Source organism: Colossoma macropomum, unplaced genomic scaffold, assembly GCF_904425465.1.
Source record: "Colossoma macropomum unplaced genomic scaffold, Colossoma_macropomum, whole genome shotgun sequence".
Taxonomy (NCBI): Eukaryota; Metazoa; Chordata; class Actinopteri; order Characiformes; family Serrasalmidae; genus Colossoma; species Colossoma macropomum.
This window is the reverse complement of record NW_023494803.1, coordinates 40,584,516-40,600,046: the sequence shown is the minus strand read 5'-3', so window position 1 is coordinate 40,600,046 and position 15,531 is coordinate 40,584,516. Positions and strand designations below refer to the sequence as shown.

Genomic DNA, 15,531 nt, shown 5'->3' with positions numbered 1-15,531 from the left:
TCTGTAGAGCATCAAAAATGATAAATCCGTATTACTTTTTAACTGCACTGTTTGTTTTATGTTTTATAGTGTTTTCACCAAAGCAAACACACTTATTGGCCAGATGTACAGCACAGTACTATATCATATAAAAATACTTCAAATATATGAAACTCCTGCGTACTAGAATCCAAAATGCAGTTACTTTGTGTTTCCAGCACCAAATAATCATGAAATAGTCAACAAAGATTTGCAAACTCAAAAGAATGTTGCTTATTCTTCCAATGTTTAACGTATCCTAATGTACCAACACATGCAGATTAGACTTAACATCAATATTAATGGTTATATGCAAAAGTTTGATCATGGACCCTGGTCCATTTTAACACATCCTCTATGGAGAAAACATTTAAATATGGCAATTTTCTGCAAATTTAGTGCACAATTCACAATTTCTCTTGTAACTAGTGTGGGGAACTACGAGACAGGTATTTCTAATAAAGTAGCCAGTGAGATGAAGCAATGGGGTAGGTGTTTCTAATAAAGTGGCCAGTGAGATGAAGCAATGGGTTAGGTGTTTCTAATAAAGTGGCCAGTTAGTGGCAGCACAAGGTAGGTGTTTCTAATAAAGTGGCCAGTGAGTGGTAGCACAGGGTAGGTGTTTCTAATAAAGTGGCCAGTGAGTGGAAGCACAAGGTAGGTGTTTCTAATAAAGTGGACAGTGAGTGGGAGCACAAGGTAGGCGTTTCTAATAAAGTGGCCAGTGAGTGGAAGCACAAGGTAGGTGTTTCTAATAAAGTGGCCAGTGAGTGGAAGCACAAGGTAGGTGTTTCTAATAAAGTGGCCAGTGAGTGGAAGCACAGGGTAGGTGTTTCTAATAAAGTGGCCAGTGAGTGGAAGCACAAGGTAGGTGTTTCTAATAAAGTGGACAGTGAGTGGGAGCACAAGGTAGGTGTTTCTAACAAACTGGCCAGTGAGTGGAAGCACAAGGTAGGTGTTTCTAATAAAGTGGCCAGTGAGTGGAAGCACAAGGTAGGTGTTTCTAATAAAGTGGCCAGTGAGTGGAAGTACAAGGTAGGTGTTTCTAATAAAGTGGCCAGTGAGTGGAAGCACAAGGCAGGTGTTTCTAATAAACTGGCTAGTTAGTGAAAGCACAAGGTAGGTGTTTTGAATACACTGGCCAGTGTACTTAATTTTCACCCTAAATATCAACTTGCAAACATGTAATTTGAGCTTCGGCACCCAAACATTTTCATACAACTCTAACTACTTAAAGGTGCAACTGCTTAGAAACCTAACTCTTAGTGCTTTACTTCTCTTTTATCAATCATGCATTTCGTTTCCGTCTGATTTCAACAGTTATTCCAGAAAACACAACACAAAGAGCAAATTAATGATGTACATCTTTATTTCAACTTGACCACTTATCAGTCATCCAGAGGTGTCTTCAAATGGGATAGTACTGAACTGAATTACTCTGACTGCTCGATAAACGCTGAACTGGAATGTTCCATCTCTACCACAGGTGAGTACGTACCACTACAGAGACAGCTGCTGCTGCTGTTTGGGATCTGTGCTCATGTAACCTTGATGACGGACCGGCTGTACAGAAAAAAAAAAGGTTCCATTCACAAGCATCCATTTCCCAGACACAAGATAGAGTTACTGTTTTATTGTAAACGACACTGGAAATGGGGCGGCTCTGTTGGAAAGACTTTGCCTTTGTGTGTTTGCAGATTTTGGAGCTGCACTGTGCGCAGCTTTTTGTTGCTTCAGGCCAAACTGAATTATTTATTCACTCAATCAGTGTTGTAAGAAAACTGCAAACTTGGTTTGTGCTGTATGTTTTTCTTGTATGCCCACATGGTTACTATATGGCTATACATACGTAACAATTCAAAAACACATCCAAATGCTGGTAATATGGATACTAATTATCCAGTGTGTGTGCTTGGCACAGTAATACAGCAAAAAAAATCAAATAGCACAGAGTAAATTTACTTTTTCAATAATAACTGCTATTATTTTCAATTATCCTTTGGATAAACTGTCCTACTGGACGCAGCAGTTTTGGCCATTGGCATCCTTGAAGCGCAGGCGCATCTTGGGTTTGTACTTTTCAAGGTACATCAGCTGTTTGGAGTTGAAGGCTCCACGCCTCTTTCTGCAATGAGAGAAGATATTGCAGTTTATAAAGCCTGCGGAACGTCAGATAATCCATGTAATGTTGTGAAAACATAAATATGTTCGAGCAGTATCCACAAGAAAACCTTGAATCTCCAAAATGGTAACTTTACAGGAGAAGGAAAAAACCTACTCTACTTTTAATGTAAGTCAATGGAACCAGAATTTTGTCGCGAATCTTAGCGCGATAAACTGAAAGCTAAGAATACTGTGAGAGCGCCCCCTGCTGTTTATCAGAGTCGCCGCTCCACAGTTTCAGTCTCCATTTCCCAAACGCTTTAGCCGAGCGCGCTAACGTTACTCCCCCTAATAAACAGACACACGTTCAGCTCCGTCTCCTCATTATTCACCACCATCACTGTAATATTTCATCAACATTAACACACGAAGGTAATCGGAGGGGCGGTGGAGATCGAGTCTGCAGCGTCTGGGCTTTTAAACGCTGTTAGAAAAAGAAAAAAAAACTCAGTCAAAGCTCAGTTTTCAGTGTAGATAAATGTAGCATCGTTATACTACTTATTGTGAATTGTGCTGCGTATCACTGCATAGAACAATAGAATCAGACGATTAAAACAGAAGTTAAGACCCTCTGGGGTTTATCTTAAAGTTAAGAAAATATTTAGGATATTTCGGCAACTTAGGCTGTTTCTGTAAAACCGTTTTCTAATCTGGAAATAAGGTAAGATTACAGACTTAAGAACTGTTGTTCTGCAGTGGCTTCAGTCTTAACTGAAGTTGCCATGACAACAAAGCAGATCTCAGACTTAGGAATTTTCTGTAATACGGCCCCAGCTCTGCTCACCACAGAACAGGCCGGACTCTATAATAATAAACACTGATGTCTGAGAGAGTAAAAACAGGAGTGACTGGTGTTGGAATGACAGAAAGCCCAAATCGAACCTGGGACTGTAGCATTTTGGCTAAGCTAATGAGCGCTTAGTTAGCACAACAAAGCTAACGATAGCTTAGTTGGATAGCTTAGTTGGTTAGTCCAGCTAACTGATGCTAAAATGGCCCCTCTTTAGAGGAAAACTAAGGCCGCTTTTCCACTAAAGAGCCAAATGGTTCTCAGGGCTGTACTGGGCCGTTCTGCGCTGGTCCGGACTCGTGAGACCGGTTATGGTTTCTTTTTCCATCTGTTGTGCCACTAAATCAAAACCAGGAGATACCCAAGAAACCTACACAAACGAGTGGCTAACTGCTAACAGCCATGCACACACCACCCACCACAGAACATGTTTGATTCCGTCAGTCACTCCAACTCCAGTCTCTCGGCGTGCTCTCTTCTTCTTTATCCTCTAACCTATTCAACTCCTTGAGACCACCAGTGGTTCCAAAACGCACTTCGTCAAATTCTTCATAACTTTCATATTTCATAAGCTACATTCTAAAGGTGGGGGTCGTATGAGAGCTGTAACTGTCTTCTTTCCAGTCAAACAGATGGGTGATGTAATTTTAAACCCTTATAATAAAAGAAGCTGAACCCTTTTTTTTTTGTCTACTGAAAGTCGACCCATTTTTCCACAAATCTGGGCTATAAACTATAAACAGATGGCGTCTCTTCAGTGATCTGCTCATATGCTTTCAAAGAGGGGGGCAATTATTTATTATCACCCACCCCTAATTCTTCAGTGATATGAAGCTGAAGTCAGATATTCACCAGCTTCTTGTTAGAATTTCCCCGTTCCACCTTAAATGGTGCAGCAGTTACATTCTGCCGCTTCAGGCGTCAGAACTGCTGGACTATTTAAGGTGGAACGGGAAAGTTAGCTAGCTAGCTTCCGAAACATCAGCATGCTATTGGCGATTTTTTATGCTTGTTATGAAGAAAACGACCAAAATACACTGAAACGACATTAAACTAAGATAAAACAGTGGTTACTGTAATTTTTGAACAGAGAAAATTCTCACGTGTGTTTCTTTGGTCTCTTGTTCAGCCATTTTGCCAGTTTTTCTTTTTTTTTCTCATATCTCTCTGTTTGGAATCTCTGAAAAACCTCAGTTTGGAGGGCCATATAGCCCCAACACTTCGCCCTACCCCTCTATCTCAACAAGAATTTGGACAACCTAACCCTAGACGTGAATGCGCAAAACAGAGGGCTAAGGGCTCAGTGGTAGGGGCGAGGGGTGAAATGGGACTGGGCCTTGGGCCTCGGGGTCTTGTTCACGAGTGATGGGAAGAGGGATGGTGAGATCGGTCGCAGGCTGGGACAGATGGCAGCAGTAATATAGTCACTGTACTGGACTGTAGTGGTGAAAAGGGAGCAGAGCCATGAGGCAAAGCTCTCCGTTTACCCATTAGGCTACATCCCAACCCTCACCTGTAGTCATGAGCTTCAGGTAATGACCAAAAGAATGAGATTGTGGATACAAGCGGCGGAAATGAACTTTCTTCACAGGGTGGCAGCTACACTCTGCTTGACGGGGTGGGGAGCTCAGTCATCGGGGAGGAGCTCGGAGTAGAGCCGCTACTCCTCCGCATTGAGAGGAGCCAGTTGAGGTGGTTCGGGCATCTGATCAAGATGCACCCTGGCTGCCTCCCGGTGGGGGTTTACCAGGCACGGCCTACTGGGACGAGACCCTGAGGTCGTCCTAGGACCCTGATGGAGGGAATATATCTCGAAGTTGGCCTCGGAGCGGCTCGGGTGCCCCAACAATGAGCTCGAGGAAGTTGCAGGGGACAGGGCTGACTGGGATTCTCTGCTCTCCCAACTGCTACCAAGACCCTATTTGGACTAAGTGGTTTAAGAAGATGGTGATGATGACGACGATGATGATTTATCCTTTATTACTGTTAGACCACCCGACCCTGAAAAGAACTGGTATGGCATTTGTATTGTTACAGGACTTACTGTCGAATAAACTGAACAGCATCTTCATACATCATCCCACACTCAATTAAGGCTATGGCCACCAACACAGGAGCCCTGAAGAGAAAAATAAGTGCAGTATATAAACCACTGCTGTGCTGTATTTCAATTATATCACAGTATAAGATGACATTTAAGTGTGCATGAACTAAGTTAATGAGCGCTTCTACTACTAAAACGTCTTACAATTCTAACATAGCCTGTTCTGATAGGACTTTTTGGGGAATTCCACTAAAATTTGTTTCCAACACAAGCACAACCATTTTATTTACTATGCAAAACAACGAGTGAACCTAAATATCTACTGAAAGCTGATGATGGTAAAATAGTGATGAATCTGAAACAAATAAGTTTTGTTTGGGTCCTATTTTGCCTCACACCTTGCATGTATCCCTCCACCATAAACTGATTTAAAAAGAAACACGACATTTTAGGCTAAAACCTTCTCAGATATCAGGCAGCGTATTTATAATAAATTCATGTAATAACTTTCTGTGAGGGAGCTTTTAGAGGTGGACGTCTGGTTCCTATCACCACCACTGTGAACGATTCTGACTCTGTAAGATTCTCTAGAACAGGTCATTTTACACCAAACCACTCTGAATGACTTTCAACCATCTATTTATAGGGATCATTTAAAAATAGTAATAAAAAATAATATATTGTATTAATAAATTGCTTTTTTAATATACTGTGAACTGTTCTTTCACAACAATTTGATAGACTCAGAAAATAACATGTATTTTCTGTCATCTACTAATGCTGCTAAAACTGAAAATCAATATTGTTGTGCGACACAGATACCAGCGTAGACGATGCATCTCACACCAGTGATTTGAACGATAATCAATACACTGTCCATGAGACTTGTTGTGCTGCAACAAAACTTGCTGGCACATGATTTTTTTTTATAATTTAACATTTACATTACATTTGTGTTTTCAATAAAAAGAGGAAAAGGTTATTGTAGTTCAGACTTCAGTTACCAGTCGCTGAGATTTGTACAAAAAAAGGATAATATATAAAAAAACATTAATATTTCACGTTACTCACCGTCCCAGTCCTGCAACACAGTGTACTGCAATGCAACAACCTGGCTCATCTTTAAATTTACATTTCAGCAGGTTCAGCCAGTCATCCACAATTTGGTCAGGGGGTGAAGAACCATCATCAAAAGGCCAATCCTTGGGAAAGAAAAAAAAAATAAAGAGCAAATAGAAAATTTTCAATATTGTGCAAAAGGTCACATTTTGTTTAATGTGGCCAACCAAACAGCAGCCATAACCTCCAATCCTCATTTAGTGAGGTAAACCGAAAGAAGTATCATTACTGAGTCTGGAAGATAAAAACAGGCTAAAATATGGTGAGCGTGCGCTGCTGCGAGTCGCCCTGTAAAGCATTTAATAACCATTTAAAAGTCAGAAGCGTCGGTTCGAGAGTTTTTCACAGCATGTCATACGTCTTTATGTATTAACGTCACACACACAGACTCAAAAAGAAGGTCCGGCTCAATGTTTAGGTCTCAAGTTTTGACTGAGTTCTCTTTGAATTCTCTTTCAATTATGAGATTCATCCACTAAGGGAAGGGGGGCGAAACACAACCCATGCAACTACACATTTCCAAAGAAGAGGTCTCAAAATCTCCACAATAGTTCAGGTTTAAACAACTACTGATTGTTCTTTTTTATTTTAGTCACAAAATATACAGCGTAGATAAAAATCAATATACAACTGCATCTGCCACTGTACCAAATTACATTATACAAACTATCTGTCCAAAAGAATCCAGATGTTGCTTCTAATGAGTGAATTCAGTGACTTTAAGGTCACCCATTGCTGATACAGACGTTCAACTGCTGACAAGAAGCTTGTATAATCTCCATAAAAAAGCACTGACTGAGATCCCACTGATTGGGATGCTCTGTCCAAAGCCAAGTCTGGGCTAGAGGGGTATAAAGCCCCCCAGCACTGGTCTGTGGAGCAGCGTAACTGGATGGAGCTCCATCCAATACCTTTGGGATGAGCTGGAGTGATCCAGAACTGACCATCCAACATCAGTACCTGACCTCACTAACGCTCAGTCAAATCCTCACAGCAATGTTCCAACATCTAGTGGACTGCAAACCCTTGGATGAACAATTTAGACCTGTTCGTTGTCTCACTGGCCTACCATACACTATACCCTTCAGCCTCCCAACATAAAAACTTTGGGCACCCTAGCACTAAATTACTAAACCTACTTTCAAAAAATATATATATTAACCCTGTATGTCTCATGCTGGGACTTCAGTGAAGTTAACTAGAAAAGAAATGAAGAACACACATACGACTTCTTACCAAAACTTCAATGCCCTCCTTCTCCACGGGCGCCTTGTCGTAGGTGGCCTCACAAACCCTAACCAGTGTCTGCACCCCAAAAGCTTTCAGCTCCTGGAAGACAGGAATTAAGATTGAAAACATGAGCAAGTACTTATTAGAGGGAGGTTCACACTGTACATGTTTTGCAGATCGACACAATTATTTCTAACTGTTTTCAGTGAGAGAGACACGTTTTACTTGCTGTTTTGTAGGTGCGAATTGTGCACAGTGAACCAGGCACCCTGAATAAAACTTGATGACATCTTTGTTTAAGGAAATTAAATTAGCAAGCATGAAATCTGCCACGGTTGTTTCGCTATGCTGCAGTGCGTCAGGAACTTACTACTGTACCGTATCTATGTACTGTATCAGCTTTGGAGGCAAAAACATTTCATACGTTTGCATTATTATCCTGATTTAGGCTAAAAAGTTAAAGATTAAAGGTTAAATTAAAATTAAAAATTAAATTAAATTATGGTTAAATATGAAATGAAAAATAAGGGTACCTCATTTTAAAATCCTCAATTTAATCGTCTGCTAACAACTAACAAACTTGATATATTTGCATATGTAAAGCTTCGAGGGGTAAATTCATACTTTCTTTAAATGTTTAGATTTTACAACTTTGTTGCACTAAAAAGTTTACATTGAAATTATAATTACTGTTTATTTTGGTGTTGCCTTATCCAGAAGCATATTAATAAGGTTGTAATACCTCGTTCTTGGTTTTCTTTCTTATGAACATTCTTATGTTTTCATTTTTATTGCTCTTTTGCTCTAGTTACAGCCTTGTTAGACGCAGTAAGGTATACAGAATTTAAAATAAAATTCTGGGTATCGGCCAATACCCAGAGTTCAGGCAACAGAATCAGTACTGAGAAAAACTGGGTTGCATCTCTAGTTAACAGCAGTGCGAAGCCCCCTTAACGCGTAATTTTGCATTGAATAGCCCAAAATCAGGTATATTAGGAGCGGCTCATATCTTACCTCAGTAAACTTGGCCAGCTGTGAATTGGTGGGGTTGTGGGTGATGAGAAACCTCATGCACTCGTAGGTGATTTCGACAGGAGCAGGACGATTCATCTTCACACACAAAGGGAGGTTTAATACTCTTTGACCAAAAAAAAAAAACAACTTTCAAGGTGTAGTTTTAAAAAAAAAGTTTTCAAAATATGGGTAGAATTTGATTTTCGGTCAATTTAAAGGGAAATTCCAAAAGCAAATGGGAAAAAAGGAAACCACTCTCAAGACAGACTGCTCTATTTAAAAAAACTAAAAAACAAAAGAAGGGGGGCTATCCTTCAGATTTTCAATTTCAATTTAACCCATTCAGGAGAAGAGTGATCATCAGTTGGCGCTTGAGAGAGGAAACAAAAATGGCTCTTTGGCGCCTGAATTGGCTCAGACCGACACATACACTTGAACTTTGGGCAAATACAGCCGCTCTCCCAAAGTTCAGAATGTAAGACGGCAATTGCGTAGCGTAATCTTCATGTGGCAGGCCACCTTTTCACTTGTCCACGATGACCAGGTGCTGTGCCTGGCAGAAGTCTCCACTCACAAACGCCATAAATGGGCAGCCTACGTTGAAAAAGACAAAAGCGGGTCAGGGACGCTGGGACACCACCGACATCACCAGCATAAACCAGATAATCAAAGCTTGACACCATTAACATCACAGGATATTGGATATATCCTAAAGCTAAAGTGAGCCCCGGTTCAAATGCAAAAAGATATTGACATCTTACCCAGGGGCCGGCTGAGCCAGCTGTACACAAGTTCAAATGTAGACTAGTCTTAACGTAAGAGTTTACTATGTTCAGGTTTATGTATTACTGAATCCAAACAAGTTTGCACCACACAAACTAGTTTTAACATTGAGCTTAGCAGTTCTTCTTACGCCTATACCTAAGGAGGTGTAAGTATTAAGGCAGGGGTCAGCAACCTGCGGCTCTGGAGCTGCATGCGGCTTTTTTACTACCCTATGCCGGCTTCACAGATTTATTTTTAGGTAAAAATAAAATAATCCTCCTTTGCAGTAAAATAAAGCTCTGCTGATCGTTCAACACAGTTTAACAATAAATGGTCTTAAACTCTGGAGTTAATGTAGAACTGCTAATTCACCCTTTAACCCTGGAGGTTGGTGCGTAGACGGTTGGTCGCCATAGCAATGCAGACAACAATCTTGCCTAGCTAGTAGCTAACGAAAAGGCAAAGAGAGAGATTTAAGACGAACATTGATAATTTAGAGCTGAATGGACTTATTTGCATTTATAATCACTCCAGATGGTTTCCTGATACGTTTAATCTGCAACGAGAAACTTTCAAACACCAAAATGTCACAAAGCTGACGTCAGTTTCTCATTAAAATTTTTCCGCTCCACCTTAAATGTTGCAGCAGTTACATTCTGGCACCATTTAAGGTGGAATGGGAGAATTCAAACAAGCAGGCGAATGAGAAGCGACTTCTGCCTCGTAAAAAGTTGAACATTGAGAGACATTTTACAAGAAACTGTTCTACTTTTGCAGAAAAGTTTCCTGCCAGAGATGCAAGAAAAACGCCTGTTGCTGAGCTAAAGCGTAAAGCAGAGCAAAGTAAGTCTGCGTTTAGCCTATACTGGGGCATTAATGCATAGTGAGATGTATTTACAGCCTGGTAAAATGGACATAATATGTTGTGGCTCCTAAGGTGGATTGATTTTTGCTGAAAGGACAAAATAGCTCTTCTTAACATTTGGCTTGCCGACCCCTGGATTAGGGAAAACAGTAGTTATACAGGTGGTCAGTTTTAATCAGTTAAACGTGTTCTCTTCTATGCTGGACATTCTGTCCACAGTAGTGGGCTTATAGACTGATTCTGAATGTTGTGTTTTCGTTATACACTCCTGTGCAAAACAAATGAGCCACGCCAAACATACTAATGGCTATTACTGATGGTTTTGGCTGGTCAGAGTCCAGATTTAAACTCTATAGAGAACAATTGGTCACACATTAAACATAAACTAGCTTTGCAATGTTTTTCCGCTGTCTGAAGCCACCAATGTTGAGTGGTACAATACTGACTCTTCTTTCTGTAAAAGACTGTCTGCAAATTTACATACAAGACTTCCAACATTTAAAGAAATCAAAGGGAAAAGTTCTCCTACACTGACGTACCACAACTATTTGTTTAATTCCTGTTAATTTACTGACTAAAATTTTGTTGTTAAGACCATTAAAAGCTTAATATTTTGCCATTTTGATCTTGGCCTATTTTTTGCACAGGAGTGCGTGTTGATGTACACTTTAGATAGCAATTATTAGTAAATACATGACTTATGGATTGGTTGTGCAACCAAATTTAGCCACTCACTAGTGTTATCTACAGTCTTAGTCAAGACTTTATGTAGAAACTTTAGCACAAACTTGCACAAAACCAATATAACCCAGTACTTGTTCATCTCTTTAAACTGGCCTTATTCAATTTATACTGGTTCTCTGTTTAGTTCCACCATGCAATATCTGCAATGTCTGGATTATGACATATAAGGCCTTTAGAGGGGAATTCCACTCATATTTCAAACTTTCTGCATAATTCAATCATTGAGACATAAACGAAGTCATTCAGAGAGGTTTGATGTGAAACGGTTCATTGCAGAGACTCATTTCTTTACAGTGGTGGTGATAGGAACCAGGGGTTGCCATGACTACAACAGAAATATAGACATTTTATTTACTGTCCAAAACCACCAGTGAACCTACACATGTTTTCTGAGTTTTTAAATGTAATGTTAAAGATGGTAAAATTGTGGTAAATCTGGGAAAAAAAAAACATTTTCTTTTGGAACTATTTTGTCTCAAAACACCCTGCATGAATCGCTCCACCATGAATAGATTTTAAAAATAAGTTTAGGGCCAAATGATTCTCAAAACGTTCATAAAACAGTGTCTCACACATCAGGAGGCATCTTCATAATCATTTCATATAATAACTTTCTGTGAGGGATGTTTCTTTTAGAGGTGGACGTCTGGTTCCTATCACCACCACTGTGAATAATTCTGACTCGGTGAACAGAGCATTTCACACCAAACCACTCTGAATGACATCTTAAACAGTTAATTATGCAGAAATCATAATAAATTGGTGGAATTCCCCGTTTCTTTGAGGTAAGCCTATCCAGATCAGGCGGCTCAGCTGGTGGAAGATCATTTTCTCATATAGCTCAAGAGAATATTAAGAATGCAAGGTCAATAAATGTTTTTCAACCCAGATTATAAACCTGTTTGTTTAGGCTAGCAAATGCCTAATGTACTGGGTCTACTCTTTGCAACTGTGCTGTTGTTTAATTCAGATATGGAATATTATTATTTCCTAATGTTCCAAGTGAAAAGCACTTTATGATTTTGCAACTAAAATTAAAAGCGCTACATAATTGAACCCTCGCAGGAGAGCAGCAACCATTTTATGTAATACATTTCTCTGAGGGAGCCTTTAGAAGCATTTAACCCTTCAGACGTTTCACTGTGAACAATTCTGACTCGTATCTGGATGACTTTGTTTACATTTTAACACTCAAATTTATGCAGAATTTTCAATCAGTTAATCAACACAGAGCTAATGAAGAGTTTTAGTATTAACTACAATTTTTTCAACAAATAAGTTGCACTTACTTTCAGTGTGTGTAAAGAAAAGTCGAGATCTCCACATTCTCTATCCTCACCATCCGTCTCTGTCTCTACTGGACATCTGACCAAAGAAACAGCCGCCAGAGTTAATACATTCAGATTAGTAACAATGCAATTACTATCATTTTATCTCTGCAGGAATTGATGGCGTCAGCAATAAAGCATTATTTGAAGAAATAACATCAAAAAAAAATCAAGACTTCAAGCTAATAGGAGCTCATATACCATGTTCTTTTGTTTACATCCTTTCCTTGCACAAAACAGATCATAGATAGCATTAAAGGGGAACTACATCAATTTTTCAAAGTTTCTTAATAATTCAGTGTGTGAGGTGTAAACAGAGAGATTCAGAGTGGTTTGGTGTGAAATGGTTCAGGTTCCTTTACAGTGGTGGTGAAAGGAACCAGGGGTCACCATGACTACAACACAAATATAGACATTTTATTTACTAACCAAAACCACCAGTGAACCTACACGAGTCTTCTGAGCTTTTATACGGAATGTGGATTTTGGCAAAACAATGATCAATCTGAAAAAATAAGTTTTTTTGGGGAACTATTTTATCTCGCAACACCCTGCCTGTATCCCGCCACCATGAATGTATTAAAAAACATACATTTGATCTAAATAATGATATTGTAAATTCTAATCCTGTACATGTAAAATGACATTCTGACCTCATGGCTCAATTTTCAATATTCAAAGGGCAATCAATTTTAAAGTTCTGCTACTAGTTTTTAAAGCTCAAAATGACCTTAAAGCACTGCTCACATCACAGAGTGTCTGTCTGTTTATGTTCTGGTACGTAATCTAAGATCTGCGAATACTGGCCTTCTACAAAAACCCTCTGTAAAATACAGAAAACATGGAGAGACTCTTTCAGTTATTCTGCTTCTAAACTGTGGAACTCAATTCCACCTTTCATTACACAGTCAAGCTCAGTGCTCACTTTTAAGAAGCATCTAAAAATGTCTCTCTTTAACGTCTCATGGTTTTTATCTTCTAATTTGAACTGTCATTTTCTTCTGATTCTAAATAAATACTAATGATTTCTGTGTTTTATCACCTGTCTGTAAAGCATTTAGAGCTGCCACCGGCATGAAACGTGCTATAAAAATAAAAATTATTATTATCATTATTATTATTATTATTTTCTACACTAGCGGGAAGTGATGCCTTACTTGAATTCATGAATTTCCCAAAATGCCTGTGTGCTGATGGTCCACTAAAGTGATGTCACCAAAGGAAACTGCGCTTGCTGGTATTTTCCAATGCCCAAGGTCTTTAAACCAGGGGTGTCAAATGCAGCCATATTAAAAAATCTCAACAAATCTGTGGGCCAGAAAACACCTATTTTATAACATTTTTAATTAAAATTTTGCTAAAAAACTGACCATTGTTTATTCAAAATACCCAAAAACATCAACAGTAAAATACAGGCACTTGTAGTAGACCCTGAAATATTACGTGAATACTTGAAATATTCAAAATTCAATGTCCCAGGACCATGGTCTTTTAAACCTACCTATTTGCTAAAACTGGACACCTGGCAACCCTTCTTTGCTACATGTTCATTACCTGGGTTCAATTTCTGAGCTAACATTAAGTGTTTATATGGGCTGAACTGCAGTTAGTGTGTTTGGTGATATGACTGGTGTGGAACTGTGTAGAACTGCGTAAAGTTGAGGTGTAACCACTGTCCTACAGATTGTTGTTGGGCTAGGAGAGTCAGAACGAATATTACGCTGCAGTGCATGCTGGGGACTGTAGTGCAGTACATTGTGAAACAAGCTAATATTAACAGAAAATTTAAATACTTTTGCGGCCGGATAGGATTGTGTCGCATTTTAAAATAGAGTGATTTTTTTTTTTTTTTTAAATCTGCCAACCTACACGTGTCTTCTGAATTTTTATATGGACTGTTAATGATGGTAAAACAGTGGAAAATCTGAAATAATACGTTTTCTTTGGGGACTATTTTGCCTCACAATTCCTAGCATGTATCCCTCCACCATGAACATGTCTCAGGCATCAGGCAGTGAATTCACAACCATTTCATGTAGTAACTTTCTGTGAGGGAGGTGGACGTCTAGTTCCCATCACCACCACTGTGAACAGTTCTGACTCGGTCTATTTCCTCCAGAACGGAGCGTTTCACACCAAACCACTCTGAATGCCTTTAATTTACATCTCAACCACCTTATTCTTAAACAAATTACACAAATCGATGGAATTCACATTTAAAGGGCACAGTAAACACGTTACACGCAGCTAGCTAATGTTATCTGACTACACGCCGCCAGTGAAACGGAGACAAAAAGCATTTTGTTCAAGCAGTTTTGTGTTTATAACGATGACAGTGGACTAACCTGGTCGCCTGGCAAACGGTAGCTGAGCTAAGTGTGCGGAGATCGCAAATGGCTCGAATGTAAACAGTTTAAACAACAATAGCAGCCCTTAGACAGGCTTAACTAGGCTAAGCTGAGCTAACACACACGGTGTTCGGTTACGTTTGGGCTCGGTTAGCTGTCGTTAGCCTTCTTAGCCAAGGCTTCCAGTTTATCTTAATAGTTTTGTATTTTATTTTACTGTATTTTGTATTTTAATAACTGTACTGAGAGACGAGGCCTTCAATATTAACGTTAGCTGTATGAGCCTAGCTAAGGTTACAGTGGTTAACATTAGCGCACTGTGCTAACTGGCTTGGCTTAACGATAACGACAATAAAAATGGAAAATAATTTAAAAAATGAAAATAAAGTGCTTTAAAAGTATAAACACCAAAATAAAATTATAATAAACAGTAAGAATACAAGTATTAATTAACGCTAACGTTGTGCGTTTGCCAGCTTCTTGTTCGAATTTTCCCGTTCCACCTTAAATGGTGCAGCGACTACAATAACTGCTGCACCATTTAAGGTGGAACGAGAAGATTCGAATAAGAAAGTCACCTATTTAAAAGAAATTAATGAACACGAAATGACTGTCATTTCTTAACAAGCTGGCTTACGAAGAGCGGACGGCGCCGGTGGTGAAGCCGGTGAAATCACAGCATGTAGAGGCTCCGTGAAGAGGAATCCGTCGGTGTTGGCTAGCTTAGCCGTAGCTTAGCCTTAGCCTAGCTTAGCTTAGCTGCTCCGCCGCTGCGCTGCCCGGTTCTCCGCTCTCTCCGTCATCACTTCTGACAGCCAGCCGCCCGCGACACCGCCGTTACCGAGCCGCGGACCTGCGTCACCAGAATCGAGGCGAATCACGGACGGTGTTCCGATTGGCGCAGTTGGGACAGTAGTGCACTAGAAACTAGTTAGTAAGAACAGTGATGAGACTGAAACAGAAGAAAAGAAAATGAATTGTTTCTTTAAATCCTCGAATGGCAGAGATAAACAGGCAGGACAGAAGTGTAACGTTATAATGAAACGGCTGTATTTGTGTTGTAGTCATGGCGACTCCTGGTTCCTCTCACCACCACTGTAAGG

The 15,531-nt window shown here is 39.6% G+C and overlaps 1 protein-coding gene across 1 annotated transcript; it reads right to left on the bottom strand.

The window, feature by feature from the left end:
• Positions 1 to 1,369: 1,369 nt before the first annotated feature.
• Positions 1,370 to 15,232, bottom strand: ptp4a2a (protein tyrosine phosphatase 4A2a). The gene is made up of 9 exons (XM_036593547.1): positions 15,066 to 15,232; positions 12,042 to 12,117; positions 8,898 to 8,972; positions 8,379 to 8,474; positions 7,371 to 7,463; positions 6,087 to 6,217; positions 5,016 to 5,090; positions 2,036 to 2,143; positions 1,370 to 1,581 (listed from the first exon to the last, which is right to left on the bottom strand). The coding sequence occupies exons 4-9, from the start codon at positions 8,472 to 8,474 to the stop codon at positions 1,557 to 1,559; spliced, it is 528 nt and encodes a 175-aa protein (XP_036449440.1). The 5' UTR covers positions 8,898 to 8,972; positions 12,042 to 12,117; positions 15,066 to 15,232; the 3' UTR covers positions 1,370 to 1,556.
• Positions 15,233 to 15,531: the final 299 nt, after the last annotated feature.

What these genes read in the sequence shown, in the direction of transcription:
- ptp4a2a (XM_036593547.1), bottom strand. Translation starts at nt 8,474, where the DNA reads ATGAATCGTCCTGCTCCTGTCGAAATCACCTACGAGTGCATGAGGTTT. An exon ending in GCTGTTCAGTTTATTCGACA is followed by an intron (nt 2,144 to 5,015) that starts GTAAGTCCTGTA and finishes CTCTCATTGCAG; the next exon opens with AAAGAGGCGTGGAGCCTTCA. An exon ending in GGCCAAAACTGCTGCGTCCA is followed by an intron (nt 1,582 to 2,035) that starts GTAGGACAGTTT and finishes TTTTCTGTACAG; the next exon opens with CCGGTCCGTCATCAAGGTTA.